The sequence below is a fragment of the Cydia fagiglandana genome, chromosome 8, assembly GCF_963556715.1.
Source record: "Cydia fagiglandana chromosome 8, ilCydFagi1.1, whole genome shotgun sequence".
In the NCBI taxonomy this organism is placed as follows: domain Eukaryota; kingdom Metazoa; phylum Arthropoda; class Insecta; order Lepidoptera; family Tortricidae; genus Cydia; species Cydia fagiglandana.
In genome coordinates, this window is record NC_085939.1 from 21,290,723 (window position 1) to 21,315,919 (window position 25,197).

General features: G+C 45.9%; 1 protein-coding gene across 1 annotated transcript; it reads right to left on the minus strand.

The window, feature by feature from the left end:
* Positions 1-286: 286 nt before the first annotated feature.
* On the minus strand, positions 287-25,197 carry LOC134666843 (helicase POLQ-like). The gene is made up of 17 exons (XM_063524159.1): positions 24,356-25,197; positions 22,382-22,560; positions 21,728-21,919; positions 21,280-21,361; positions 18,747-18,937; positions 18,179-18,324; positions 17,714-17,875; positions 17,313-17,482; positions 11,968-12,160; positions 5,859-5,998; positions 5,418-5,572; positions 4,945-5,040; positions 4,685-4,776; positions 3,824-3,931; positions 3,395-3,482; positions 1,150-1,284; positions 287-781 (listed from the first exon to the last, which is right to left on the minus strand). The coding sequence occupies exons 1-17, from the start codon at positions 25,044-25,046 to the stop codon at positions 710-712; spliced, it is 2,892 nt and encodes a 963-aa protein (XP_063380229.1). The 5' UTR covers positions 25,047-25,197; the 3' UTR covers positions 287-709.

Here is a 25,197-nt window from a genome sequence, read left to right on the forward strand (position 1 = left end):
CCCAAACATCTGTCCATAACTTATGAGTGGACCAACTATTTTTTTTGCACCTACCTACCTATCGCACCGGATGTTACAAAGTGACCCGAGACCGGGTGAACCGGGTAACCATGGCAGCAAGCGACGGGAAAAAGTTGATTCAACCCACTTTTATTCTTTACTATGGTTGCCTACCTCATATAATTAGGAATTAAATAATGTTGAGCAAAGTTAAGGTACTGAAATGAAACAATCTTAATGATATGCATCTTTATATATTTTCTCAATCAAATAACACTTAATATTAGTCACTTATTATATTTAGATTTAATTTAATACATTAGCAATTATTTAACACAAAGTAACTCACTACTCACTATCGATCAGTCTTTACTAATTTTTACTTAATTCTTAAGATTATTATTTTAATGCAAATATTATTACATAATATTTTTTTCACAACCATAATACATAACCATTCAATTCATAGTCATTTAAAGGCACAACTAAGTTGTTATTTCAGAATATTTAAAAGGCTTATTTCGTTTAGGTTATACCCGTAGAAAGTATATGAGCGAACCAAAACCACTCCATACCTCCACACCTTAATAGTAGAACTATAATGTGGAAGATGGAAATTTCTAGTTCATTATTCCTATATATGGATATGGATATATATAATTATAGATGGCAACTTATTATAATAGGAACATAATTTTATGACTTTATGTTACACCTTCAACTCTTCCATGACATCTTCGGCTTCTGCGCGCAAGTTTTCCACTTTCTCGATCAACATCATCTGAAAAGTACAGTAATATTAGGTACATTAAAATGTACCATGTTAGAGTTAGAACAAGAAAAGTCTGCAACGATTTTAATAGCAGTGCGAGTGTTATTTATACGTCATAATTTCATAGAAGTTTAACGTTTAAAATAACACTTGCACTGCGTGTGCTATCAAAATGGTTGCAGACTTATCTTGGTCTACCTCTAGCCGTATTTAAAATAAATTATTCCACAGATTCACGAAATAGGTAATTATTGTCGTCGAATTGCAGTTATAAATTTTTGATACGAATTCGTATTACAATCATATTATGATTGTCCTATAAATAGGACAAGCTTACGAAGCTGTAGTACAGTTCCAGTGTAGTGTTGTATACATACTCTAGCGGCGCTCACGAGGTGTGTGGCGGCGGACCTCGAGAGATGGGCGACGGACGCTGCGAGGTGGTCGACTGAAGCCTTCGCCAGGTCCTCGACGCGCTTGAAGCCGGCGCGCATCAGCTGCAGCGCGCGCGCCTGCAATACTAACTCTTTAAAACATACACCGTCCATTTGTAAGTTTTCCTACCTTTTCTGACCATTTAATAGTTTTAATCGACGAACCAGAATAGTGGTAGTGAATAGTTTTGCTAATATGTGAGACTTCAATGCACCATTATCTTCAAATTAAATATTTGGGAGTAGTTTAGAATTATTTCGTTGTCCCAACTATCATTGACGGGGTCAAGATGGAAATGAATCTTTTCCATCTGCCATGATCACAGCGGGAAATTAAATTCTGTTCCCGCTGGAAATTCGTAACTGTGCCTAAGGTTACAAATCAGGGGGCACGGCAGTGCCCCCGCCAAGTCGAGCGCGAAGCAAACACTGCCGTACCATCCTTTACTGGAACCATTTCGCCGCATTTTCAGGCCCCTATTTGAGAACCTCTGGATAAGACCAGAACGCAGAAATTTTGGTCATCCAGTAAGCTATAATCACATACTTAAAATCCAAAATTTCAAGTCTGTAGCTCATTTAGTTCCGAAGTTAAGCGAAAGCAAAGTTTCGCATTTATGAAACTCACTCATGATCATCAGAATAGAACTAGTACTTCCCATAAACTCAGAGAGCTGAAATTTGGTACAGAGTTAGGGTTTAATGGCCACATAAAGGGAAAACCTAAAAATATTGCAATATCAGTCACGTTTTAAAGATCTAAGAACTGCATAAGTAAGTTTGTAATCCCATATAAATATATGATATTACAAAGTTACTGTTGCAGTTCCTACAAATAGTAGGTAAAGTAAAGTAAAGGTACACTACGATGTACGATGTGAGTATGAATGAAGATATGTTTAGTTATGATATGTGTATACATAGTATGGGTATGAGTACCCGAAAAGAAGGACTGCCTACAAAAAGAGATGAGATCCCATCAAAAACATTACATGTAAAAAGGTGCAAGTCTCGCAACGCTTTTACTTCAAAAAAGTTTTGAGATGTAATGTGAAACCAAGTCGGTTATTTTAATCAGTGCCAGGGGGTGTTAAAACCGTATCAATAAGATATCTTTAATTTGTAATACGTATAATGACTTGGCCATCGCACGGCTGCATAATGACAAAAGGATCATCGTCACCTATTAAAAATAATTCTAATTGAACATAACGCTAGCGCTAATTGCAGTTTGAGCATTACACATATTTACGAGTACGGTACGAGTAAAGCATTATGTGCGATTGCCAAGTCATTATATGATGATTAGTGACGGATTACTGATTATTATTTAATTATTAGATTTAATGAATGGGCAATACGAAAAACTGTTGCTACTGTACAAGAATCAGAACCGGAAAAAAAGAAAAGAAAGATTTGTAATAATAAAAAAACTACTCCTAAAAAGAAAAAAAAATGTGTTAAATAAGAAAATCTAATAAAATAAATCAATATGCCCACGTTTCTACAAAAAGAAGTGAAATCCCACCAAAAACATTCTGTAAAAAACTAGCCAAGTCTCGATGCAGCTGCTTGTTTATCTCTAAAAAGTAATGAAATCTAGACAAAGTCGTGCCAAGTCTAAGGTTCCTTACTGCGATTTCTTTATTATTATAGTTTATGTTGTGTGACTTGGCCGTTGAAGGGTACACAAGGGTACAAAACCAGGTGCTCCATGACACCATTGCACCAATCTGCCATTGCACCAAAAAGAAGTGTTTGTTTCAGGCTCGCCCATACATAAGTATTATTGAAATACGCAGCTTTATCAAGCTTACAATTGACTGGTTATTGAATCAACGTTTTCCAAGTGGCAATTTTCCATCGTCAATGGGTAGCGGTTCTGGCGACAGATTGGTGCAATGGTGTCGTGGAGCACCTGGTTTTGTACCCTTGTGTACCCTTCAACGGCCAAGTCACACAACATTAACTATAATAATAAAGAAATCGCAGTAAGGAACCTTAGACTTGGCACGACTTTGTCTAGATTTCATTACTTTTTAGAGATAAACAAGCAGCTGCATCGAGACTTGGCTAGTTTTTTACAGAATGTTTTTGGTGGGATAGAAATAATACTATCCCGAGCTGTCCCCGCGGTCAGGTCGGACGGGGAGTCGGGGTGTCGGGGACAGACAGTAATGCGTGTTACCTTCTTGACGGCCGGCAGCTCCATGAGCTGGCTGAGCTCGGGCGCGGCGCAGTGCGCCAGGCGAGGGGATAATTCGCTGAACAACGCCCTGCGAACATGTTATGAGTAGAAATGGAGCCTTACATATGGACGAACATCGATAAAGATAGTTTATTTACAAGTAGGCATATTAAAATACGCTAATGAACGTCAAATAAAGCTATATCAATTCTAACTCTACACTCTGCCCGAGAAGATTTAAAGCCTTCCTAAATTGGAGGAGGGCATCTCAATATGGGACGGGCAATAACGAATGTCGCAACGAGTCTCTACCTCTAGGCTGTTATCTTACTATGAATAGTCATAAAAATACAAAATAGTATAACTAATTGCACACGGGCGAAGTGCCCACCAAAAATATGCGGAGGGTGTGGTAAGAACACAATATACCTGAAGGTCCACAGATGTTCCAGCTCCTCACAGAAGCGCGTGGCGCTCGACGCAAGAGCTGCGGCGGACGCCATGACAGTCTGCACGATCCCGCGCGACACGCAGTATCTAAAACATAATTATTTAGATACTAACAAAACAATAACAAAGAAATCGAACCAGCATCACCCGTCTCAATCTCCTGGCTGCATGCGAACTTGGCCGAACCGGGGACAGATGGGAATACTGAGCGTAAAGGCACACCCCGGACACTGGCGATCAAATGTATGAAACAAACGCGTTCCTACGCGCACAGCTAAGCTCTTGTAGGTGAACGCGTACTATGCGTGTGTGAGTGAGATAAGACGTGCGAGGGTTCTCGCCATTTTGTTGTCAAGTTCGATGACCTCAGTGACTCAAAACTCATTGCACGAATTATTAATAAATAAGAATCGTATTATGCTGTGAGGTGGGTATCTAAGCTCGATTTATACAATAGTTTCTTATTTTGAATCAGTATAAACGAAGTAACAAAATTTTTGTAAGGAAATCAGGCCACCAAAATATTACGTAAGTTGAAAACATGATTTTTTTGTTCATATAGATATTGTTTTCAGTGTGATCTGATAGGTTTTGTAAATATTTGTTTAATATTTGAATATTTTACGTGGCCTCCACTCTGCGCACCGCGTCGTCGCGGCCTTGCCAGCCGGTAACTGTGAGGTAACCGAGAGCGGGTGGGCGGCACTTTCAACGGGAGGCAGGGAGTGTCCATACTGTACGTTAGTACTCTTTATTATACTGTGGTAAAGGTCAAAAATGTTGTGAATGATAATCACAACGTAAAACGAGGATATCCGAAATATTAAATAAATGACTCACTTGTCTGCGACAGCGTGGAAGGGCACCTGCTTCCACAGGTCGTACAGCATCAAGGCCACGTAAAATCGGCACAGAACTTTTTCAGATACGTTCTGTTGACAAAATTATTAATAATTTTAAAACTGAAACGGGACTTAATCACGAGCACTTATGAAACGTGAACTTAACGTATGAGTGAAAATCGTGTCAAGATTTAAGTTATGAATAACGATATCAAAAGTGTTTCAGCTTTACAAGAAAATATGTATAAAGCCACGTACCGTGATCGGTTTGCCAGTCATCATCCGGATGGCGTTCATCTCGGTGATGCCGAGAATCTTCGCCGTCTGCACAGCGTCCTCGTCCAGGTTGCAGTACTGAAACGGCACACAATAACTACCTATATAATTCATTTAATGGTGACCTTAAATTTTACAAAACAATATGGTGTATTTCCATGTGTTCCCGGTCCCCTCTTAGAACAACAGTTTCATTACCATTTGCATCTTAAACACGGGGACAGATGGTGAAGAAACTTCTCGCCCCACGTGACTAAAACGGGGAAAGATACGTACCAGGAAAGATATAGGGAATACGTACCAGTGACGAAGCGTGCATAGAACACGATTCCCACCAATTCGCCTAATTTGAGAAGTTCATGATTGCCTAAAAGGGACGATCGACGTACCACCATTGATTAAATCCACCAAGAATTGTATTATCAAAACTAACTTTTAGCTGAAAATTGTGTTACCAGCGAATAGTAATGCCTGTAGTCTGGCCTCACGCCGGCCGCGTCGTGTGGTGTCACTAGATAGAGCAAATGCAAGCTTCCCATTAGTACCAGGCCGCGAGACGCTGATTCTAGATCTTGCAGCATCTGTTTGGCTACTGAGAGCTCCATGCAACCTGTTTCAACAAAATAATACATTTTGAAATAACCTAGCACCAACAAGAAAATATCGAGCAACTCCAAAGTTGGTTGATAAACTAATTAAAGTTGTCAATGGATTTTCTTATTAGAAAACTGGGAAAGATTTGTAACTAGAGGTAATATTCCTTCTAATTCTGGCAGACTCAGGCTTTATCTTAGAATGTATCTTATGTATCAGTCATAAACATCATTATAATTATTTGAATCCAGATATACCTAATAAAAAAAAATCTAGACCTGTGCAGACATTTAAAGACATACCTTTGATAGCCGCCCGTCCTAGTTTACTAACAGTCAGTTTGCTATCGCTGTAGACTATCCTCGGTCCGACGTCGAGGGCGCCGGTCTGTATGAGCGAGCGGATAGACTCGTCGCATATTTTCTTTATGTCCACTTCTGAGCTGTAACAATATCCAACTTTTTATTGTACAAACAGCAGCACTGTTAACTATCCATCAGTGATCCTTTTGCATTTTGTAAGAAGGTCCACCGCGCGATGGACAGTTAACAGTGTGGGCGATGGTACCCATATCTCTATGGCAATGGCGTATATGGTAATATGTTGCGTTTAAGTTCATACAAAATGTTTTAAGGAAGCCGGAGCCATAAATGGCTTTCTTATTCTTTATGTACTGCCGGAAAATTCGGAATAGTACATTTCGATGCTAGTGCGGAAGGTATGTCATTACTTCACGAGTTCCGAGATATCTTGCCACGAGCCGCAGGCGAGTGGCAAGACTCGGGACGAGTGAAGAATGACATTTCCGCACGTGTATCGAACGACGTTTTTTAATACAGTTGCGAAAAAATAAGAAAAACATTGTTAATCGTAGGAACAAAAGTGGTAACAGTGACAGCTCGGTTAGACGTCGTCTTTAAGTATATTATATCTATGGGCGTTTGGCAGCTATTCCGTTCCATTCAGTCAACTTATTAAGAACGGAATTTTCAATATTGAATATTAAAAAATAAACGTGTTATAATGATGAAAAGGTAAGTAGTTAAATATGAAATATGTAATATTTTTCGTATTCTTACATTAACGGTAGGTTTTTATGCTGATTACGACGTTTAAAGGAAACTAATATTAACACTCATCAATAAGTAGTCGTGAATTGGAACAAGTATAAATTTAAAAAAATTGGAAAAGTAAAAAGCACTAGTTCGAGATAACCAACTTTCCGCACGCTAAACAGCTACGTAAAGTAGCACTTTTTGAGCAACTGTATTAAAAATACTTTTTCACCACACCAGCTCGGAAAGGCTTACCATAGTTACTTTGCTCTTCAAAAACTGATAGCAAAGTTGCAATTTATTCACATGTGAGGCAAAGTAATCAAATGCAAATTTTGAGTTGTTTTCTTACGTTTGCTGGTAGAATTGATTTTTAAATGATGATGTTGGATGATAAATATTTAATAACATTCATTTGATTTGGTTTGATTTTGTTTGATATTTTATATTTAATATTTGCTTCGGGTTGGTGTGGTGAAAAATGTTGTGTTTCACTCGGGGGCAAAACCCTCGCAACGCTCAAGATCCGATTATTAGATCCACTCGCTACGCTCGAATCTTTCGCTTGCTCGGGTATCAATATTAGCATGAGCGGTTAAACAATAACTTTGCCCCCTTGTAAAACAAATAATTATTTCCGAGTTGCTAATTTTTAGCGAGTTAGGTAGTAACCTATTAGGCAATTAATCTCACTGGCTGAAAATTAGGCAAGTCGGTGACAGTTCCCAGGATCAAATATGCGCATGAAAATATTCCCATCTGTCCCCCTCTGTCCGTAATAGACTCAAGGAGCGGGGACAGTTGGGAATACACCATTCATATGCGCAATCAAGAGTCTACAATCCACTACTAAACATATAAAAACTTATTACAAAAAAAAAGAAAATCGACTTCAAAAAGGATGAAAAAATAGTACATTTCGATGCTAGTGCGGAAGGTATGCATTTCCGCACGTGTATCGAACGACGTTTTTTAATACAGTTGCGAAAAAATAAGAAAAACATTGTTAATCGTACACTAAACAAAAGTGGTAACAGTGACAGCTCGGTTAGACGTCGTCTTTAAGTATATTATATCTATGGGCGTTTGGCAGCTATTCCGTTCCATTCAGTCAACTTATTAAGAACGGAATTTTCAATATTGAATATTAAAAAATAAACGTGTTATAATGATGAAGAGGTAAGTAATTAAATATGAAATATGTAATATTTTTCGTATTCTTACATTAACGGTAGGTTTTTATGCTGATTACGACGTTTAAAGGAAACTAATATTAACACTCATCAATAAGTAGTCGTGAATTGGAACAAGTATAAATTTAAAAAAAATTGGAAAAGTAAAAAGCACTAGTTCGAGATAACCAACTTTCCGCACGCTAAACAGCTACGTAAAGTAGCACTTTTTGAGCAACTGTATTAAAAATACTTTTTCACCACACCAGCTCGGAAAGGCTTACCATAGTTACTTTGCTCTTCAAAAACTGATAGCAAAGTTGCAATTTATTCACATGTGAGGCAAAGTAATCAAATGCAAATTTTGAGTTGTTTTCTTACGTTTGCTGGTAGAATTGACTTTTAAATGATGATGTTGGATGATAAATATTTAATAACATTCATTTGATTTGGTTTGATTTTGTTTGATATTTTATATTTAATATTTGCTTCGGGTTGGTGTGGTGAAAAATGTTGTGTTTCACTCGGGGGCAAAACCCTCGCAACGCTCAAGATCCGATTATTAGATCCACTCGCTACGCTCGAATCTTTCGCTTGCTCGGGTATCAATATTAGCATGAGCGGTTAAACAATAACTTTGCCCCCTTGTAAAACAAATAATTATTTCCGAGTTGCTAATTTTTAGCGAGTTAGGTAGTAACCTATTAGGCAATTAATCTCACTGGCTGAAAATTAGGCAAGTCGGTGACAGTTCCCAGGATCAAATATGCGCATGAAAATATTCCCATCTGTCCCCCTCTGTCCGTAATAGACTCAAGGAGCGGGGACAGTTGGGAATACACCATTCATATGCGCAATCAAGAGTCTACAATCCACTACTAAACATATAAAAACTTATTACAAAAAAAAAGAAAATCGACTTCAAAAAGGATGAAAAAATAGTACATTTCGATGCTAGTGCGGAAGGTATGCATTTCCGCACGTGTATCGAACGACGTTTTTTAATACAGTTGCGAAAAAATAAGAAAAACATTGTTAATCGTACACTAAACAAAAGTGGTAACAGTGACAGCTCGGTTAGACGTCGTCTTTAAGTATATTATATCTATGGGCGTTTGGCAGCTATTCCGTTCCATTCAGTCAACTTATTAAGAACGGAATTTTCAATATTGAATATTAAAAAATAAACGTGTTATAATGATGAAGAGGTAAGTAATTAAATATGAAATATGTAATATTTTTCGTATTCTTACATTAACGGTAGGTTTTTATGCTGATTACGACGTTTAAAGGAAACTAATATTAACACTCATCAATAAGTAGTCGTGAATTGGAACAAGTATAAATTTAAAAAAAATTGGAAAAGTAAAAAGCACTAGTTCGAGATAACCAACTTTCCGCACGCTAAACAGCTACGTAAAGTAGCACTTTTTGAGCAACTGTATTAAAAAATATATTATCCTTTTGAAGTCTATGCGTTACCAACTGATATGTTTGAAGTCGGTGCCAAGCCAACTTTTGAAGCATACCATGATTTTGGTGCGATTCGATAATGATGTACGTTGGATTGCTATACACGACGACAATGGACGTACTTTCTGTAGGTACAGTCGACGTTAAAAATATGTTTACACTTTTCGTCTTATTACAAAGGAGTAAGGTGCAAAAGTGTAAATATATCTTTGACGTCGACTGTACCTAAGAACACACGACCAAACCTTCTTGGCACAGTCCGTACCATGTTTGTCGGCACGCAAGCGTGGGATTGGGACTGAAGTTATTTCCCATCCCTTATTCAGAGGACTACATTTCAAAATATAAAACAATTCAAGGAATTTACTTTCTGGCCAAATTTCACCTAAAGCGGTTCAGTTTTTAGCCATGAAAAGGCGACAAAGAGGCAGACAGAATTACTTACACATTTATAATACTTAGTTATTAATATACAGTTCTAATGGGATGTATAGCCATAAAGCTGATTAAAGAGATGGGCATTAATCGATTAACTTTTTAGTCGACTAATCAATCGATTAAAAAAGTTAATCGTCAAAATTAATCGGCGATTAATTTAATCGCGATTAATTTAGTCGACCTAACATACGATTGAAATTGAATTAATCTTAATATTAATCGATTAAATTTCTCGATTAACTCTCGATTGAAAGTAGACAGGTGGTCATTTTTGTATGTAACTAAAAATCAAAACTTCTTGCGTACACATTAAAAACCATTCCAGTGTTATAAATGTGCTTCAATAATATAAGATGGTTACATTGGTTACTATAATAATGCGGATAACTTAGCGCGGCATCTCTAGGTAAGGGTTTAGGGCTTGTAGCGCAGGCATAAAAATTAGAAAGAGAACGACGTATGTGTATGAAAGAGCAAACACATTATTTACCACTTATCAGTTGTTTTCTATAAGGTTTCAACTTGTCAATGCAGTAATTACTTACTACTTACATCGAACGGATAATATCCTATCGAAGACGGTCGAAATTAATAGTCTCCAAGTGAACATACATAAAAATTCGTCTGTTACTTATATTATTTATAAATGTTTCAGACGAATTAGGCACCTCGTCCTTTTTTTTTTAAGTCGGTTAAAAAGACCATATGTATTGCTAAAATTAATCGAGAGAAAATTAATCGAACTAATTAATCGATTAAAAAAATTAATCGCCGGTAATTAGTCGACGATTAATTTAATCGTGACAATATTAGTCGGAGCTTTTCGACTAAAATTAATTAATCGTCACTTTTAATCGTTGCTCGCGATTAAGTCGGTTAATTTTAATCGTTAATCGTCAGTCGATTACATTTTGCCCAACTCTGAGCTGATTATTATTGTCTGGTATTGTTATTGTTACTTGGCTTGGCACCGACTTCAAACATATCAGTTGGTAACGCATAGACTTAAAAAGGATAATATTTTATTTCATCCTTTTTGAAGTCGGTTTTCTTTTTTTTTGTAATAAGTTTTTATTTTTAGTTTTAACGCATTGTTAAGAGCGCGACGCATGAATGAAAAACAACATCATGATTAACACTAAATTCGTGTATCTACTTTAAAAAATATGTAATCAGTAATTTTCTCGAGTCCTCCTTCTGGGAAATTATATTCCTGTCACTGTGTCAATACACTAAATCCATCCTCCGCCCCGCCACTGACCCAATCCCTCAACCCCCCCGATCACTCAACCTCACAGCGTATCAACCCCTGATCCATGTACCCCTCGGCCCTGAACCAGCACCCCTTCAACCACCATTACCCGACCTCTTAATCCCCGACCCCTTAACTCCTAACCCTAACCCTAACCCCCGATCAGTACCTAGCCTTACCAGCTTACCAAGAGTTTGACATTGATTTATTCGCTAGCGTGTGTGTAACTTACTTTCCTTGCATCTCGCTCGTACTGGCATATTAGTGCGAGCGAGATGCATAAAAAGAAGTTACGAAGACGTTAGCGTCGCTAAATTAGCGAATATGCCCATGTCAAACTCGTGGTAAGGCTACACTTGCACTACATCAAATTGGCGGTGTTTGGAAGCAAATGCTCGAGTTACTTTAGAAAACACCGAAATCACTTTACACGTGCCTTTAAAAACTGAGGAGTACCCTCAATTCCTCATGGATTCCATCATCAGACCAGAACCAAAACTAATACGGAAACACCTTGGAGGCAACTCCTTACAAACAAAAAAAAAATTACTCAAATCGGATCACAGGTGCCGGAGTAATCGCTGAACATACTACATTTAAAAAATCATCATCATTATCATCATCATCAGCTCTACTGCATCAAAGTGGTGGTTATCGGGAGAAAATGCTCGAGATGCTTAAGAAAACACCCAAACCACCATGCATGTGCCTTTAAAAATTGAGGAGAACAGAACCAAATTAAAATAGGACTAACTGAGAGGTAACTTCTTTCAAACAAAAAAAGAATTACTCAAATCGGACTACTGATGACGGAGTAATCGGTGAACGTACATAGAAAAAAAACAACATAGCCACAACCGAATACAGAACCTCCTCCTTCTATGAAATGGAAGTCGGTTAAAAAGTGGTTTTCAACAGTTCACGAAGCTTGCTTCTCGTGTCTGCCAACACTAGAGCCACTCCAATGAGGACCACAATTCTCATGAGCACCATATGTATAGTAGCGCCGGTATCTACTAACCTCGTAGCCATGAACGTGGTGTTCAACAGCCCACGAAGCTCGCTCCTCGTGCCCGCCAGCTGCAGAGCCACTCCGCTGAGGACGAGGCCGCAGCACGCGTCGGGGAGACAGCTCACGACCGGCGGCAGACCGTTGCGGAGGACCGACTGCAGCTCGGGCCAGTCCGCGGCGCTGCAGATTATTATGCTTTCGCCTAAAAGGTTTTTTTTAATTAATAATTTACCATAACAATATTTATTTTGTTACGAATAGGCGGAGCGGTCCGCGCGGCGGCACGTCTGTCATCTGCAAGGTTTGCGCAACTCATAACTTGCAAATGAAGTCCTAGCAACTCACTTCAACAACTATAAATTGTAGATAATTGAATGGAGAACAATTTAGCGTCTGTTTTGTATGCATATTAGTAATGTTACCGGAGTCCGTGACCCCGGCCCGGCCGGCGCGGCCGCACATCTGGCGGTAGGCGCCGAGCGTGATGAAGCCCCGCCCCACGCGCGGCGCGCGGATGATGACGCGGCGCGCGGGCAGGTTGTATGTATAGACATGTTACCGGAGTCCGTGACCCCGGCCCGGCCGGCGCGGCCGCACATCTGGCGGTAGGCGCCGAGCGTGATGAAGCCCCGCCCCACGCGCGGCGCGCGGATGATGACGCGGCGCGCGGGCAGGTTGTATGTATAGACATGTTACCGGAGTCCGTGACCCCGGCCCGGCCGGCGCGGCCGCACATCTGGCGGTAGGCGCCGAGCGTGATGAAGCCCCGCCCCACGCGCGGCGCGCGGATGATGACGCGGCGCGCGGGCAGGTTGTATGTATAGACATGTTACCGGAGTCCGTGACCCCGGCCCGGCCGGCGCGGCCGCACATCTGGCGGTAGGCGCCGAGCGTGATGAAGCCCCGCCCCACGCGCGGCGCGCGGATGATGACGCGGCGTGCGGGCAGGTTGTATGTATAGACATGTTACCGGAGTCCGTGACCCCGGCCCGGCCGGCGCGGCCGCACATCTGGCGGTAGGCGCCGAGCGTGATGAAGCCCCGCCCCACGCGCGGCGCGCGGATGATGACGCGGCGCGCGGGCAGGTTGTATGTATAGACATGTTACCGGAGTCCGTGACCCCGGCCCGGCCGGCGCGGCCGCACATCTGGCGGTAGGCGCCGAGCGTGATGAAGCCCCGCCCCACGCGCGGCGCGCGGATGATGACGCGGCGCGCGGGCAGGTTGTATGTATAGACATGTTACCGGAGTCCGTGACCCCGGCCCGGCCGGCGCGGCCGCACATCTGGCGGTAGGCGCCGAGCGTGATGAAGCCCCGCCCCACGCGCGGCGCGCGGATGATGACGCGGCGCGCGGGCAGGTTGTATGTATAGACATGTTACCGGAGTCCGTGACCCCGGCCCGGCCGGCGCGGCCGCACATCTGGCGGTAGGCGCCGAGCGTGATGAAGCCCCGCCCCACGCGCGGCGCGCGGATGATGACGCGGCGCGCGGGCAGGTTGTATGTATAGACATGTTACCGGAGTCCGTGACCCCGGCCCGGCCGGCGCGGCCGCACATCTGGCGGTAGGCGCCGAGCGTGATGAAGCCCCGCCCCACGCGCGGCGCGCGGATGATGACGCGGCGCGCGGGCAGGTTGTATGTATAGACATGTTACCGGAGTCCGTGACCCCGGCCCGGCCGGCGCGGCCGCACATCTGGCGGTAGGCGCCGAGCGTGATGAAGCCCCGCCCCACGCGCGGCGCGCGGATGATGACGCGGCGCGCGGGCAGGTTGTATGTATAGACATGTTACCGGAGTCCGTGACCCCGGCCCGGCCGGCGCGGCCGCACATCTGGCGGTAGGCGCCGAGCGTGATGAAGCCCCGCCCCACGCGCGGCGCGCGGATGATGACGCGGCGCGCGGGCAGGTTGTATGTATAGACATGTTACCGGAGTCCGTGACCCCGGCCCGGCCGGCGCGGCCGCACATCTGGCGGTAGGCGCCGAGCGTGATGAAGCCCCGCCCCACGCGCGGCGCGCGGATGATGACGCGGCGCGCGGGCAGGTTGTATGTATAGACATGTTACCGGAGTCCGTGACCCCGGCCCGGCCGGCGCGGCCGCACATCTGGCGGTAGGCGCCGAGCGTGATGAAGCCCCGCCCCACGCGCGGCGCGCGGATGATGACGCGGCGCGCGGGCAGGTTGTATGTATAGACATGTTACCGGAGTCCGTGACCCCGGCCCGGCCGGCGCGGCCGCACATCTGGCGGTAGGCGCCGAGCGTGATGAAGCCCCGCCCCACGCGCGGCGCGCGGATGATGACGCGGCGCGCGGGCAGGTTGTATGTATAGACATGTTACCGGAGTCCGTGACCCCGGCCCGGCCGGCGCGGCCGCACATCTGGCGGTAGGCGCCGAGCGTGATGAAGCCCCGCCCCACGCGCGGCGCGCGGATGATGACGCGGCGCGCGGGCAGGTTGTATGTATAGACATGTTACCGGAGTCCGTGACCCCGGCCCGGCCGGCGCGGCCGCACATCTGGCGGTAGGCGCCGAGCGTGATGAAGCCCCGCCCCACGCGCGGCGCGCGGATGATGACGCGGCGCGCGGGCAGGTTGTATGTATAGACATGTTACCGGAGTCCGTGACCCCGGCCCGGCCGGCGCGGCCGCACATCTGGCGGTAGGCGCCGAGCGTGATGAAGCCCCGCCCCACGCGCGGCGCGCGGATGATGACGCGGCGCGCGGGCAGGTTGTATGTATAGACATGTTACCGGAGTCCGTGACCCCGGCCCGGCCGGCGCGGCCGCACATCTGGCGGTAGGCGCCGAGCGTGATGAAGCCCCGCCCCACGCGCGGCGCGCGGATGATGACGCGGCGCGCGGGCAGGTTGTATGTATAGACATGTTACCGGAGTCCGTGACCCCGGCCCGGCCGGCGCGGCCGCACATCTGGCGGTAGGCGCCGAGCGTGATGAAGCCCCGCCCCACGCGCGGCGCGCGGATGATGACGCGGCGCGCGGGCAGGTTGTATGTATAGACATGTTACCGGAGTCCGTGACCCCGGCCCGGCCGGCGCGGCCGCACATCTGGCGGTAGGCGCCGAGCGTGATGAAGCCCCGCCCCACGCGCGGCGCGCGGATGATGACGCGGCGCGCGGGCAGGTTGTATGTATAGACATGTTACCGGAGTCCGTGACCCCGGCCCGGCCGGCGCGGCCGCACATCTGGCGGTAGGCGCCGAGCGTGATGAAGCCCCGCCCCACGCGCGGCGCGCGGATGATGACGCGGCGCGCGGGCAGGTTGTATGTATAGACATGTTACCGGAGTCCGTGACCCCGGCCCGGCCGGCGCGGCCGCACATCTGGCGGTAGGCGCCGAGCGTGATGAAGCCCCGCCCCACGCGCGGCGCGCGGATGATGACGCGGCGCGCGGGCAGGTTGTATGTATAGACATGTTACCGGAGTCCGTGACCCCGGCCCGGCCGGCGCGGCCGCACATCTGGCGGTAGGCGCCGAGCGTGATGAAGCCCCGCCCCACGCGCGGCGCGCGGATGATGACGCGGCGCGCGGGCAGGTTGTATGTATAGACATGTTACCGGAGTCCGTGACCCCGGCCCGGCCGGCGCGGCCGCACATCTGGCGGTAGGCGCCGAGCGTGATGAAGCCCCGCCCCACGCGCGGCGCGCGGATGATGACGCGGCGCGCGGGCAGGTTGTATGTATAGACATGTTACCGGAGTCCGTGACCCCGGCCCGGCCGGCGCGGCCGCACATCTGGCGGTAGGCGCCGAGCGTGATGAAGCCCCGCCCCACGCGCGGCGCGCGGATGATGACGCGGCGCGCGGGCAGGTTGTATGTATAGACATGTTACCGGAGTCCGTGACCCCGGCCCGGCCGGCGCGGCCGCACATCTGGCGGTAGGCGCCGAGCGTGATGAAGCCCCGCCCCACGCGCGGCGCGCGGATGATGACGCGGCGCGCGGGCAGGTTGTATGTATAGACATGTTACCGGAGTCCGTGACCCCGGCCCGGCCGGCGCGGCCGCACATCTGGCGGTAGGCGCCGAGCGTGATGAAGCCCCGCCCCACGCGCGGCGCGCGGATGATGACGCGGCGCGCGGGCAGGTTGTATGTATAGACATGTTACCGGAGTCCGTGACCCCGGCCCGGCCGGCGCGGCCGCACATCTGGCGGTAGGCGCCGAGCGTGATGAAGCCCCGCCCCACGCGCGGCGCGCGGATGATGACGCGGCGCGCGGGCAGGTTGTATGTATAGACATGTTACCGGAGTCCGTGACCCCGGCCCGGCCGGCGCGGCCGCACATCTGGCGGTAGGCGCCGAGCGTGATGAAGCCCCGCCCCACGCGCGGCGCGCGGATGATGACGCGGCGCGCGGGCAGGTTGTATGTATAGACATGTTACCGGAGTCCGTGACCCCGGCCCGGCCGGCGCGGCCGCACATCTGGCGGTAGGCGCCGAGCGTGATGAAGCCCCGCCCCACGCGCGGCGCGCGGATGATGACGCGGCGCGCGGGCAGGTTGTATGTATAGACATGTTACCGGAGTCCGTGACCCCGGCCCGGCCGGCGCGGCCGCACATCTGGCGGTAGGCGCCGAGCGTGATGAAGCCCCGCCCCACGCGCGGCGCGCGGATGATGACGCGGCGCGCGGGCAGGTTGTATGTATAGACATGTTACCGGAGTCCGTGACCCCGGCCCGGCCGGCGCGGCCGCACATCTGGCGGTAGGCGCCGAGCGTGATGAAGCCCCGCCCCACGCGCGGCGCGCGGATGATGACGCGGCGCGCGGGCAGGTTGTATGTATAGACATGTTACCGGAGTCCGTGACCCCGGCCCGGCCGGCGCGGCCGCACATCTGGCGGTAGGCGCCGAGCGTGATGAAGCCCCGCCCCACGCGCGGCGCGCGGATGATGACGCGGCGCGCGGGCAGGTTGTATGTATAGACATGTTACCGGAGTCCGTGACCCCGGCCCGGCCGGCGCGGCCGCACATCTGGCGGTAGGCGCCGAGCGTGATGAAGCCCCGCCCCACGCGCGGCGCGCGGATGATGACGCGGCGCGCGGGCAGGTTGTATGTATAGACATGTTACCGGAGTCCGTGACCCCGGCCCGGCCGGCGCGGCCGCACATCTGGCGGTAGGCGCCGAGCGTGATGAAGCCCCGCCCCACGCGCGGCGCGCGGATGATGACGCGGCGCGCGGGCAGGTTGTATGTATAGACATGTTACCGGAGTCCGTGACCCCGGCCCGGCCGGCGCGGCCGCACATCTGGCGGTAGGCGCCGAGCGTGATGAAGCCCCGCCCCACGCGCGGCGCGCGGATGATGACGCGGCGCGCGGGCAGGTTGTATGTATAGACATGTTACCGGAGTCCGTGACCCCGGCCCGGCCGGCGCGGCCGCACATCTGGCGGTAGGCGCCGAGCGTGATGAAGCCCCGCCCCACGCGCGGCGCGCGGATGATGACGCGGCGCGCGGGCAGGTTGACGCCGGCCGCCAGCGTCGACGTGCAGCACAACACCGATATCACGCCCGACCTTGGGAATCAGGTTTATTCATTCGAGTATGAAAATGTCAATTGCAAACCGTGTGATAAAATACCGCAATAGCGGTCGTAAGTGTCACACACACACATGCGGTTCCTTAAAACATCGTATGTTTGTAAAATATATGTGTGCATATAACTCTACATAATTAAGCATTGATACATTTATGTCACGTTTTTTTAATATCTTTCAATGAAAGGGCGTTAGGGAGAAATGTGTTACCTAAAAGCTTGCTCCAGTAGCGTCCGCTCGTCGCTGGCCAGCCCGCTGTGATGGTAGGCGACGCCGTAGCGCACGGAGCGCGCGAGCGCCGGCGCCGCGCCTTCGGCCTTCAGCGCCGCTTCTAACGATTGGCGCTCCGCTGTTCGGTGCAACGCCATCTCTCTATAGACAAAAACTTTGATTGAAAATAAAAAAGGAATATTTAAAAAAAATCATTATAATAAAAAAATAATGAACATTGACTTGAGAGTAAAATTTCATTGATTGTAGGTAATAGAAAAATCATGCCCCAGTTTGATAACTGAAGAGGCGCTATTGGTACAGCGCCACATATTTATGGTCGCTGGATTATCAAACATCAACATTTGATAAACAAAGGCCGGTCAAATCCAAATGCTACAATTTATGACAACTTGCTTACTCATCGTACCGTGGGCTAGTTATTTATACGTTTATTGTACCAACTTGCGTTGCAGCTTGCACAGTAGATTGGCCACGTTCTCGCAATTCCGCTTGGTGGGGCAGAAGACGAGGCAGGAGGAGGACGGCACCACCTCGGAGACTAGCCCACCCACGCAGTCAGGGTCGAGGGTTGTGGCCGCTGACGTGTACTGGGAACAAGGGAAAGGTTAGAAGTAACGCATGATAGCAATTTAATGAAAACTAACTATAGTAAACATTCCTAGAGATGGACCAAGCTAAGTCTGCATGGCACTTGCAACGAACAAGTGTGGCAATGACAATGACCTCTTTTATATCAAAATATGTCGTTTATAATGACACTCCCTGTTCTGTTGAAGCCGAGGCAAAGTTGTCTAAGACGGACTCTAGCACTTGAATAAAGTCTAAAGTAACGTCGGTCTTTTTGTTTGTCACCTCTTCACACTAGTGCAGGATTTATATAGCCGGGAGTAGACGTGGTTTATGTTACGAAAATCGGCCCTTAAGGGGGTGGAAATTTACTATAGAAGCATTTATTTCATGCAAACGAAGGGCGTGAAGAAGTTAGTAGTGTTATTATAATGGTTCTCACATTGAAATTCAATTCCCTCTCGGGCTCCGCCTCGCCGCCTGCGCTGATCTTATACAGTGTGGAGCCCAGTTTGACGTACTCGTCCAACGTGACGGGCCGGAAGTCCCGCTGGAAGACGTCGGCGCGCAGGAAGCGGGCCACCGCCGGGAGGTTGCCGATGGTCGCGCTCATGCCCACTATCTGGATACCCTCTGCGCATTTTGACACAAGAAAGTGGTATACTTAATGGTGAGAAAGAGCCAAACATTCGTAGGCAAGCTTTCCTTTTCTCTGTGAGCTCGATACTCGCCGCTGGTATTTATGAAAATAAAAAGACAAATTCGTGCTCTATAAATGTTACATTTATTTATGAAGGGGGAGGCCTATGTTCAGCAGGGGACGTCTTGTGGCCGAGATGATGATGATGAAATATTACATTGTTACATAATTTAAAGCCCCCTGGCTTCAGTTGCCTAAGTTCATTTAAGTAATTTAATTTAATTTTTATTATAATTTTTCATTATATTTTATTCCTTTATTCATCATTTTTCTTAGGCTAGGTTTTTATAATATGTATATAAAAGTAAAATATAAAAACACTTACAAAACAATAAAAAATACATATAAACACATTATAAAAAACCTAACCTAGGGTGCCGCCAGCAGCGGGGCAAGGCCCAAGCTACCGGTGGTCAGGGCTGCAGAGAGAGGAACCGGCGGACTATCCGCGCCGTGTCCAAGATCACCGCCTTCTGCATCTGTCCCTTGATCCAACCACCTAGCGAGAGTCTCTCAAGATGTTGGTACTATCGGGACAATGATCGTCGAATCAACATCCCACATGGCGGTTATCTCGTGAGCCAAGTCTAGGTACTTACTGGACTTGTCCTTCTCGGCCTTCACGAGATTCTCATCATGGGGGATGGTGATGTCAACGAGCACGGCCCGACGTTGCGAACGATCTATTATCACAATATCAGGCTTATTGGCTACAATAGTCCTGTCAGTGATGATAGATCGATCCCAATAGAGCGTGGCACGACCATTCTCGAGAACAGGCGCAGGTGAGTACTTGTAGTGTAGTACGGTACTTCGCGGTCCACAAGGCCATATAGAAGAGCAAGTTGCTGGTGAATAATCCTGGCTACGAGATTATGTCTGTGCAAGTACTCGCCGTTAGCAAGATGAGAACAACCGGAAATGATATGCCTGAGTGACTCTCCGGGACGGCAGCATGCCCGACAAATGTCGAGTGTACCGTCCTTCAGGATATATTTCCGATAATTGTTCGTCATCATCACTTCGTCTGCAATTGCACAGGCAAAACCCTCGGTTTCTCCGAAGAGGTCCCCGAATCGTAACCAGTTCACCGACGCGAGCAGGTCCACATCGGGTCCCGTGAGGGCCTTGTAGAACCGCCCGTGTAGCACCTTACTCTCCCATGCCGCCTTGCGTACCGCAGTACTTAGTACCACAGGTTTGCGCCAGTTCTCGTTTGCCAAGGAGAGCGGCGTGAGGTTCCTATCCACTACCACCACATCACGATGCATCCCACACTCGTTGTTAAGGAAATAGTTCCTGAGACTGTACACCTCACGGTTGTGGAGATCCTTGGCGTTTAGGAAGCCTCGGCCTCCACACTTACGTGGGATGTACAATCTCATAACTGACGAGCGTGGGTGTAGCATGCGATGTGTGGTGAGCAGTGATCGGACCCTCCGATCCAGGGCGTCCAGCTCGGTCTGAGTCCACCTTAGTATGCCAAAGGAGTATGTGAGTAGGGGCATTACCCAGGCGTTGAAGGCGCGCACTTTGTTGCCTCCTGACAAAAGACTGTTAAGGACTTTTGTGAGCCGACTGAAAAAGCGCTCCTTCACCGACCGTCTAATACCCTCGTCCTCAACACCCAACGACTGTGACATACCAAGGTATTTATAGGTTTCTGATTCAGAGATAGATCTGAAAGACATTGTCTCAGACAGTTGTAAATTTGTTGAATTTACAACCCTCCCCCGCTGTACATGAATAACCGCACATTTATCGACACCAAACTCCATGTTGATGGCACTACTGAAGACTTCCGTGATTCAGTAGCTCCGACAGGTCCTGGTTGTTTGGTGCAAATAATTTGAGGTCATCCATGTACAGAAGGTGAGAAATGACTTCACCCTCTCTCCGAAGCCGGCAACCTAGTCCCAAATCCTTCATCCTTATTACTATTAGTATTTTGTGGACCATTGTTGTTATAAGTACTGTAAATATCAAAATAGACACATACACACAGGGCTTACAATTAGGTATTATTAAGAGAGAAAACACCATACATCAATAAATAAAGGATTTAATACATAAAACACGAAAAACAGGCGTAGCTTCAAGTAAATTACACTCCGACGCAGTAACGGCGGGCGATCCTCCTCTGACCGTTCGGGTCGCGCCAATCGTAGTGTCACTATTGGGCTCGGTCGGTGGACCGTAGGGCTGCGTTCGACCAAACCACAAAATCTGTTATCAGTATATAATTTCTTGAATTGTTTGCAAGTATATAACTTACGGTTAGCGAACAGTACCGTGGACAGCAGAGTCTCGAGCGTGGCTCCGCGACCCGCTTCGCCGATCAGATGCAATTCGTCTACCTACAAGTACCATACAATACAATGACATATTATCAGCCTTCATACTGTAGTAATTTGGGTTTGGTCATCAATTCATCATAAAATAATATAGAAAAGAAGACAACTAAACTAACTTATACGCTTTCGATGTAATCATAACAGCATCATCTGGTGACTTGAAATTTAATATAATAGTTTCAATTTAATTCACGCTTCTGTCATGCCTGGTGGCCTCTTTCACAGCTGAAAAACATAACTTCAGAACTAAGTCTCATACAATAATAAAAATTAATTAATTAAATAGGTCACTTAATTATCTATATATTTTGTGAAATAGCCCAAAAGTGACATTGCCTTTTTTGGAACAGTAAGGTAAAAAAAACTTACCACCATGAGTCCGATCTCATTCAGCCTGCCAAGTTCGATCAGACTCCGCACCAGCGCCAGCCCCTTCTCTATTGTTGCTATGTAGATGCTGTGCTTGCTTCTGCGCTTCTTCGGGGGAATGTGGCCTTTGCCTGCGGCATACTCTTCTACTAGGAAGTCCAGGTTGACGGCGAATGGGGAAAGTGCCCAGATCTGTAGAATGGCAAAATAAAAGTTCCAGACATATTATCAAAGGATATCAATCAGAATCATAATTCATTAAAAATAGGTTCAGTATGTTTCTTACTAGAGTGGAACCTACCCATAACGGAAAATTAAATAGAAAATTGGTAAATCACTTTAATAAATTGAATTATCAATATCTTCATGATGGTATGCTTGGAGGATATAACCAACGGAGACGCCATGTCTAAAATTTTCGGTACAAAATAGTCTGCCGTTTTTTGTGGGGGAGGGGCACATCAAATGTATAGGTACGTCATGTCAGATAAACGTCAGTCCATACATATGGTTGACATGAGGTTGACCATTGGCCGCCTATTTTCGACAGAGGGGAACGCCTGTTAATGGCGGCTCCATTGTTAATTACTCCGAGATGGTATGTGATGTGCATAATTGAAATTTATCAGTATCAATTTTTTCTTGTCAACTTACCTTCTCCTGCACAATAGCGACAAACGGCAGGATGAACAGCACATTCTTCTTGTTGTTGAGCACCTCACGCAGCATTAGGACCTCCGCTACCAGCGTCTTGCCCCCGCTTGTTGGTAAGGCATAAATTAGGTTACGCCTCTCTCTGATTGCATCTAACTTTAGACACTCTTCTTGCCAATCTGATGAAATAAAAGAAGCAGGGTGTTTTAATGCATCAGCAAAGGAGCTTGAAGAACTAATTTTTGTATACCTTTCTTAATTTTATATATGAATAACGATTAGCATTCACAGATGATTTAAAAATATGTACATACAGCTGCAAAAGTGCATACCCACTTTAAGAATAAGTATTTCATTCTTAAAGTGGGTACATGCATTTGGCCTACTAGCTAAACAAGAATTAAACTTATATCGTTTTCAACTTGATTGGTACTGTGACTGTGAGTACAAGAACAACTAATATTCACTGTTAGTTATAATTGTTTTCCATTTTCATGTACAAAAGTTTCATGCCTACAAAAGGCATACAGATATAAATTTAGATTAGATATATAAGGACTGTTCATTTTATTAAGCGGACACACAAAAAAGTATAAATTACATTTTTCTAATTCTGGAATCGCTTTATTTAGATAAATATAATAAAAACGGAAACCAACGCAAAACATTTTAATGTAAATATAGTATAATATAATAACATCGGTAAGATTTTCGTACTTTTACACGGTTGCGCCGTTCAAGTGCCTGCACATAAATTTTTGACACTTTTTGACAAGTTGTAAACAACATTCGTTGGAATTCTTTCAATGTTTTAGCTTCTCATCTACCCTTTTTTAAGTGCATCTTCACATTGGTCTAGTGCCACTCGATGGAGTGGAGCTCCGGGCAATTAGATGAGTTGACTTGTTTTTGAACGAAATCAATGTTTTTCAAATTCAGTAGCTTTACTTTCTGACCAGCATAGTGGGCACTTGCCAAATCAGGCCGAAATGAAGAGGTGACATTATGCGTCTGATAGACGGAAAGTACTCGTTATTAGATGCATTATTTTCTGTAAATGTCGCAACCAAAGTTCATGTCGCAAAATAGAACAAACTTTTTAAGGCCACAGGAACCAATTGCCTGCCAGACAAGGACTTTCTTCATGAATTGGTCAATTTTGATGTTACTCTCCTCGTCGAATATATGATCTTCTACAACGGCATGGTAGCATCAGGGCCATTGGTAACGTACTACAGCAACATTTTACGCATTTTCCGTTGTCCATTAAAATGCTACGAAATTTATCTTAATGTAAAATGTAGTACAGTTTGACGCTTCTTTTTTTCGATTGCTTTCGCTGCTCTGTAATTCTTTTGTCCATTTTTTTCTTTCTATGGGTCCATTTATTGTACATACTTCTTATATTTTAATCTGTGCCTACTCTAACGCCTGCTGTCTTAGGAATTTCGCGAACCGATAAGTAATTTATTGATTTTAACAGCCGCATGACAATACTTTTGTTTCTGGATTGGCCGGGCCGCTTCCGTGCCGGGATTTTGTAAAATCTTCAAGCATATGATGCTCTGCAAATGTTTTAATAATTTTATTCACGTTTAACTTGGAAAATTTGTACATATTTACGATTTTTCGCAGTGAATACTAGCCTGTGCATCCTTATTGCAGAACTAACTTGCTATGTTCCAAATTTGTTCGGTCCTTCGGGAAAAATATTTGACTATTATGGGAACAAATATGTAGCAATTGATAAATAAGGGATTGTTAATTATATTGTTATGAGCTGTACATCAATTGATTTTAAATTCGCCGATTAAAAGAGGTGTAAGAGTGTCCGCTTAGTAAACTGAACAGTCCTTATATATATATGTTAACAACAAAATGAAATGTACTACAAAATACTTATCTGAAATAAAGGCTATTTCAAAATTTTCATGTAGGTATGTACAACAATAAATTTGAATACTAAATGCTTACCATAAAATTTCTCAATATTCCTGTAACTTTTGAAAAAACTCTTTGTCTTAGCCGGTAAGCCATAGAAATGATCTACATTGTCAGACATTATCCCTTTAACTTTTCCATTTTCATTTAATATACAAGTTTCTTTGATATCCAGCAAAAAGGAATCTTTTGTTTCAAATAAACTATCTTTAGCCTCTTGATTGTGAACTTTCTGATAAATAGAGTCATTAACAGCTGCGAAAGTTTCTTCGATATTCTCTCGAAAATGCTGCTCGCATCGCAATGTCAGGATTTCGTCGTTACATGATTGCTCTAATCTTGAATAGAACATGTCATCAGAAATATCTTCAATTTCTGCCAAATTCTGCGTTGTCGAAACTTTCGTTACTAATAAAGAATCCCAGTTCTCAATATCCCTCACTACGGAGCTGTTCAAAACGCCGGGCGAGCATGGTATTTCACTACATGTTGAGCTATTGTTACCGGAGTCACACAAATATTCTATTTGGTTGCAAGGAAGCGGGGGAGATTCACAACGCTCTGTTTGCTTCAGTAGTTGTACACTTTTCGGACTACATACCGAAAACACATCTAGATTCTTTTTATTTAAGAATTCTGGCGACCGCAAAATCTTTGACATGCCGAGACGGCGCCGCTTGGGCGTCGATGAATTTTCTTTCATTGACTTCCTGATCGAATACATTTTTAAAGTCACTTCACATTTGGTATTTATAATTTAATAGGTTTTAATGTGATGATTTTTATGAAAACACGATCTTTTGTTGATGTAAACAAGCGCATTGTACCTAAACTTGCGCTTGCGGTTCGACAATAATTTTTTTTCAGTGATATTG

Excerpts from the sequence above, each read along its gene's own strand:
- LOC134666843 (XM_063524159.1), bottom strand. The coding sequence starts at position 25,046 with ATGTATTCGATCAGGAAGTCAATGAAAGAAAATTCATCGACGCCCAAG. Across the intron at positions 17,876-18,178 it reads CTGTGCAAGCTGCAACGCAA|AGAGATGGCGTTGCACCGAA; the intron begins GTTGGTACAATA and ends TTTTGTCTATAG. Across the intron at positions 4,777-4,944 it reads TGACTGGCAAACCGATCACG|AACGTATCTGAAAAAGTTCT; the intron begins GTACGTGGCTTT and ends TTTTGTCAACAG.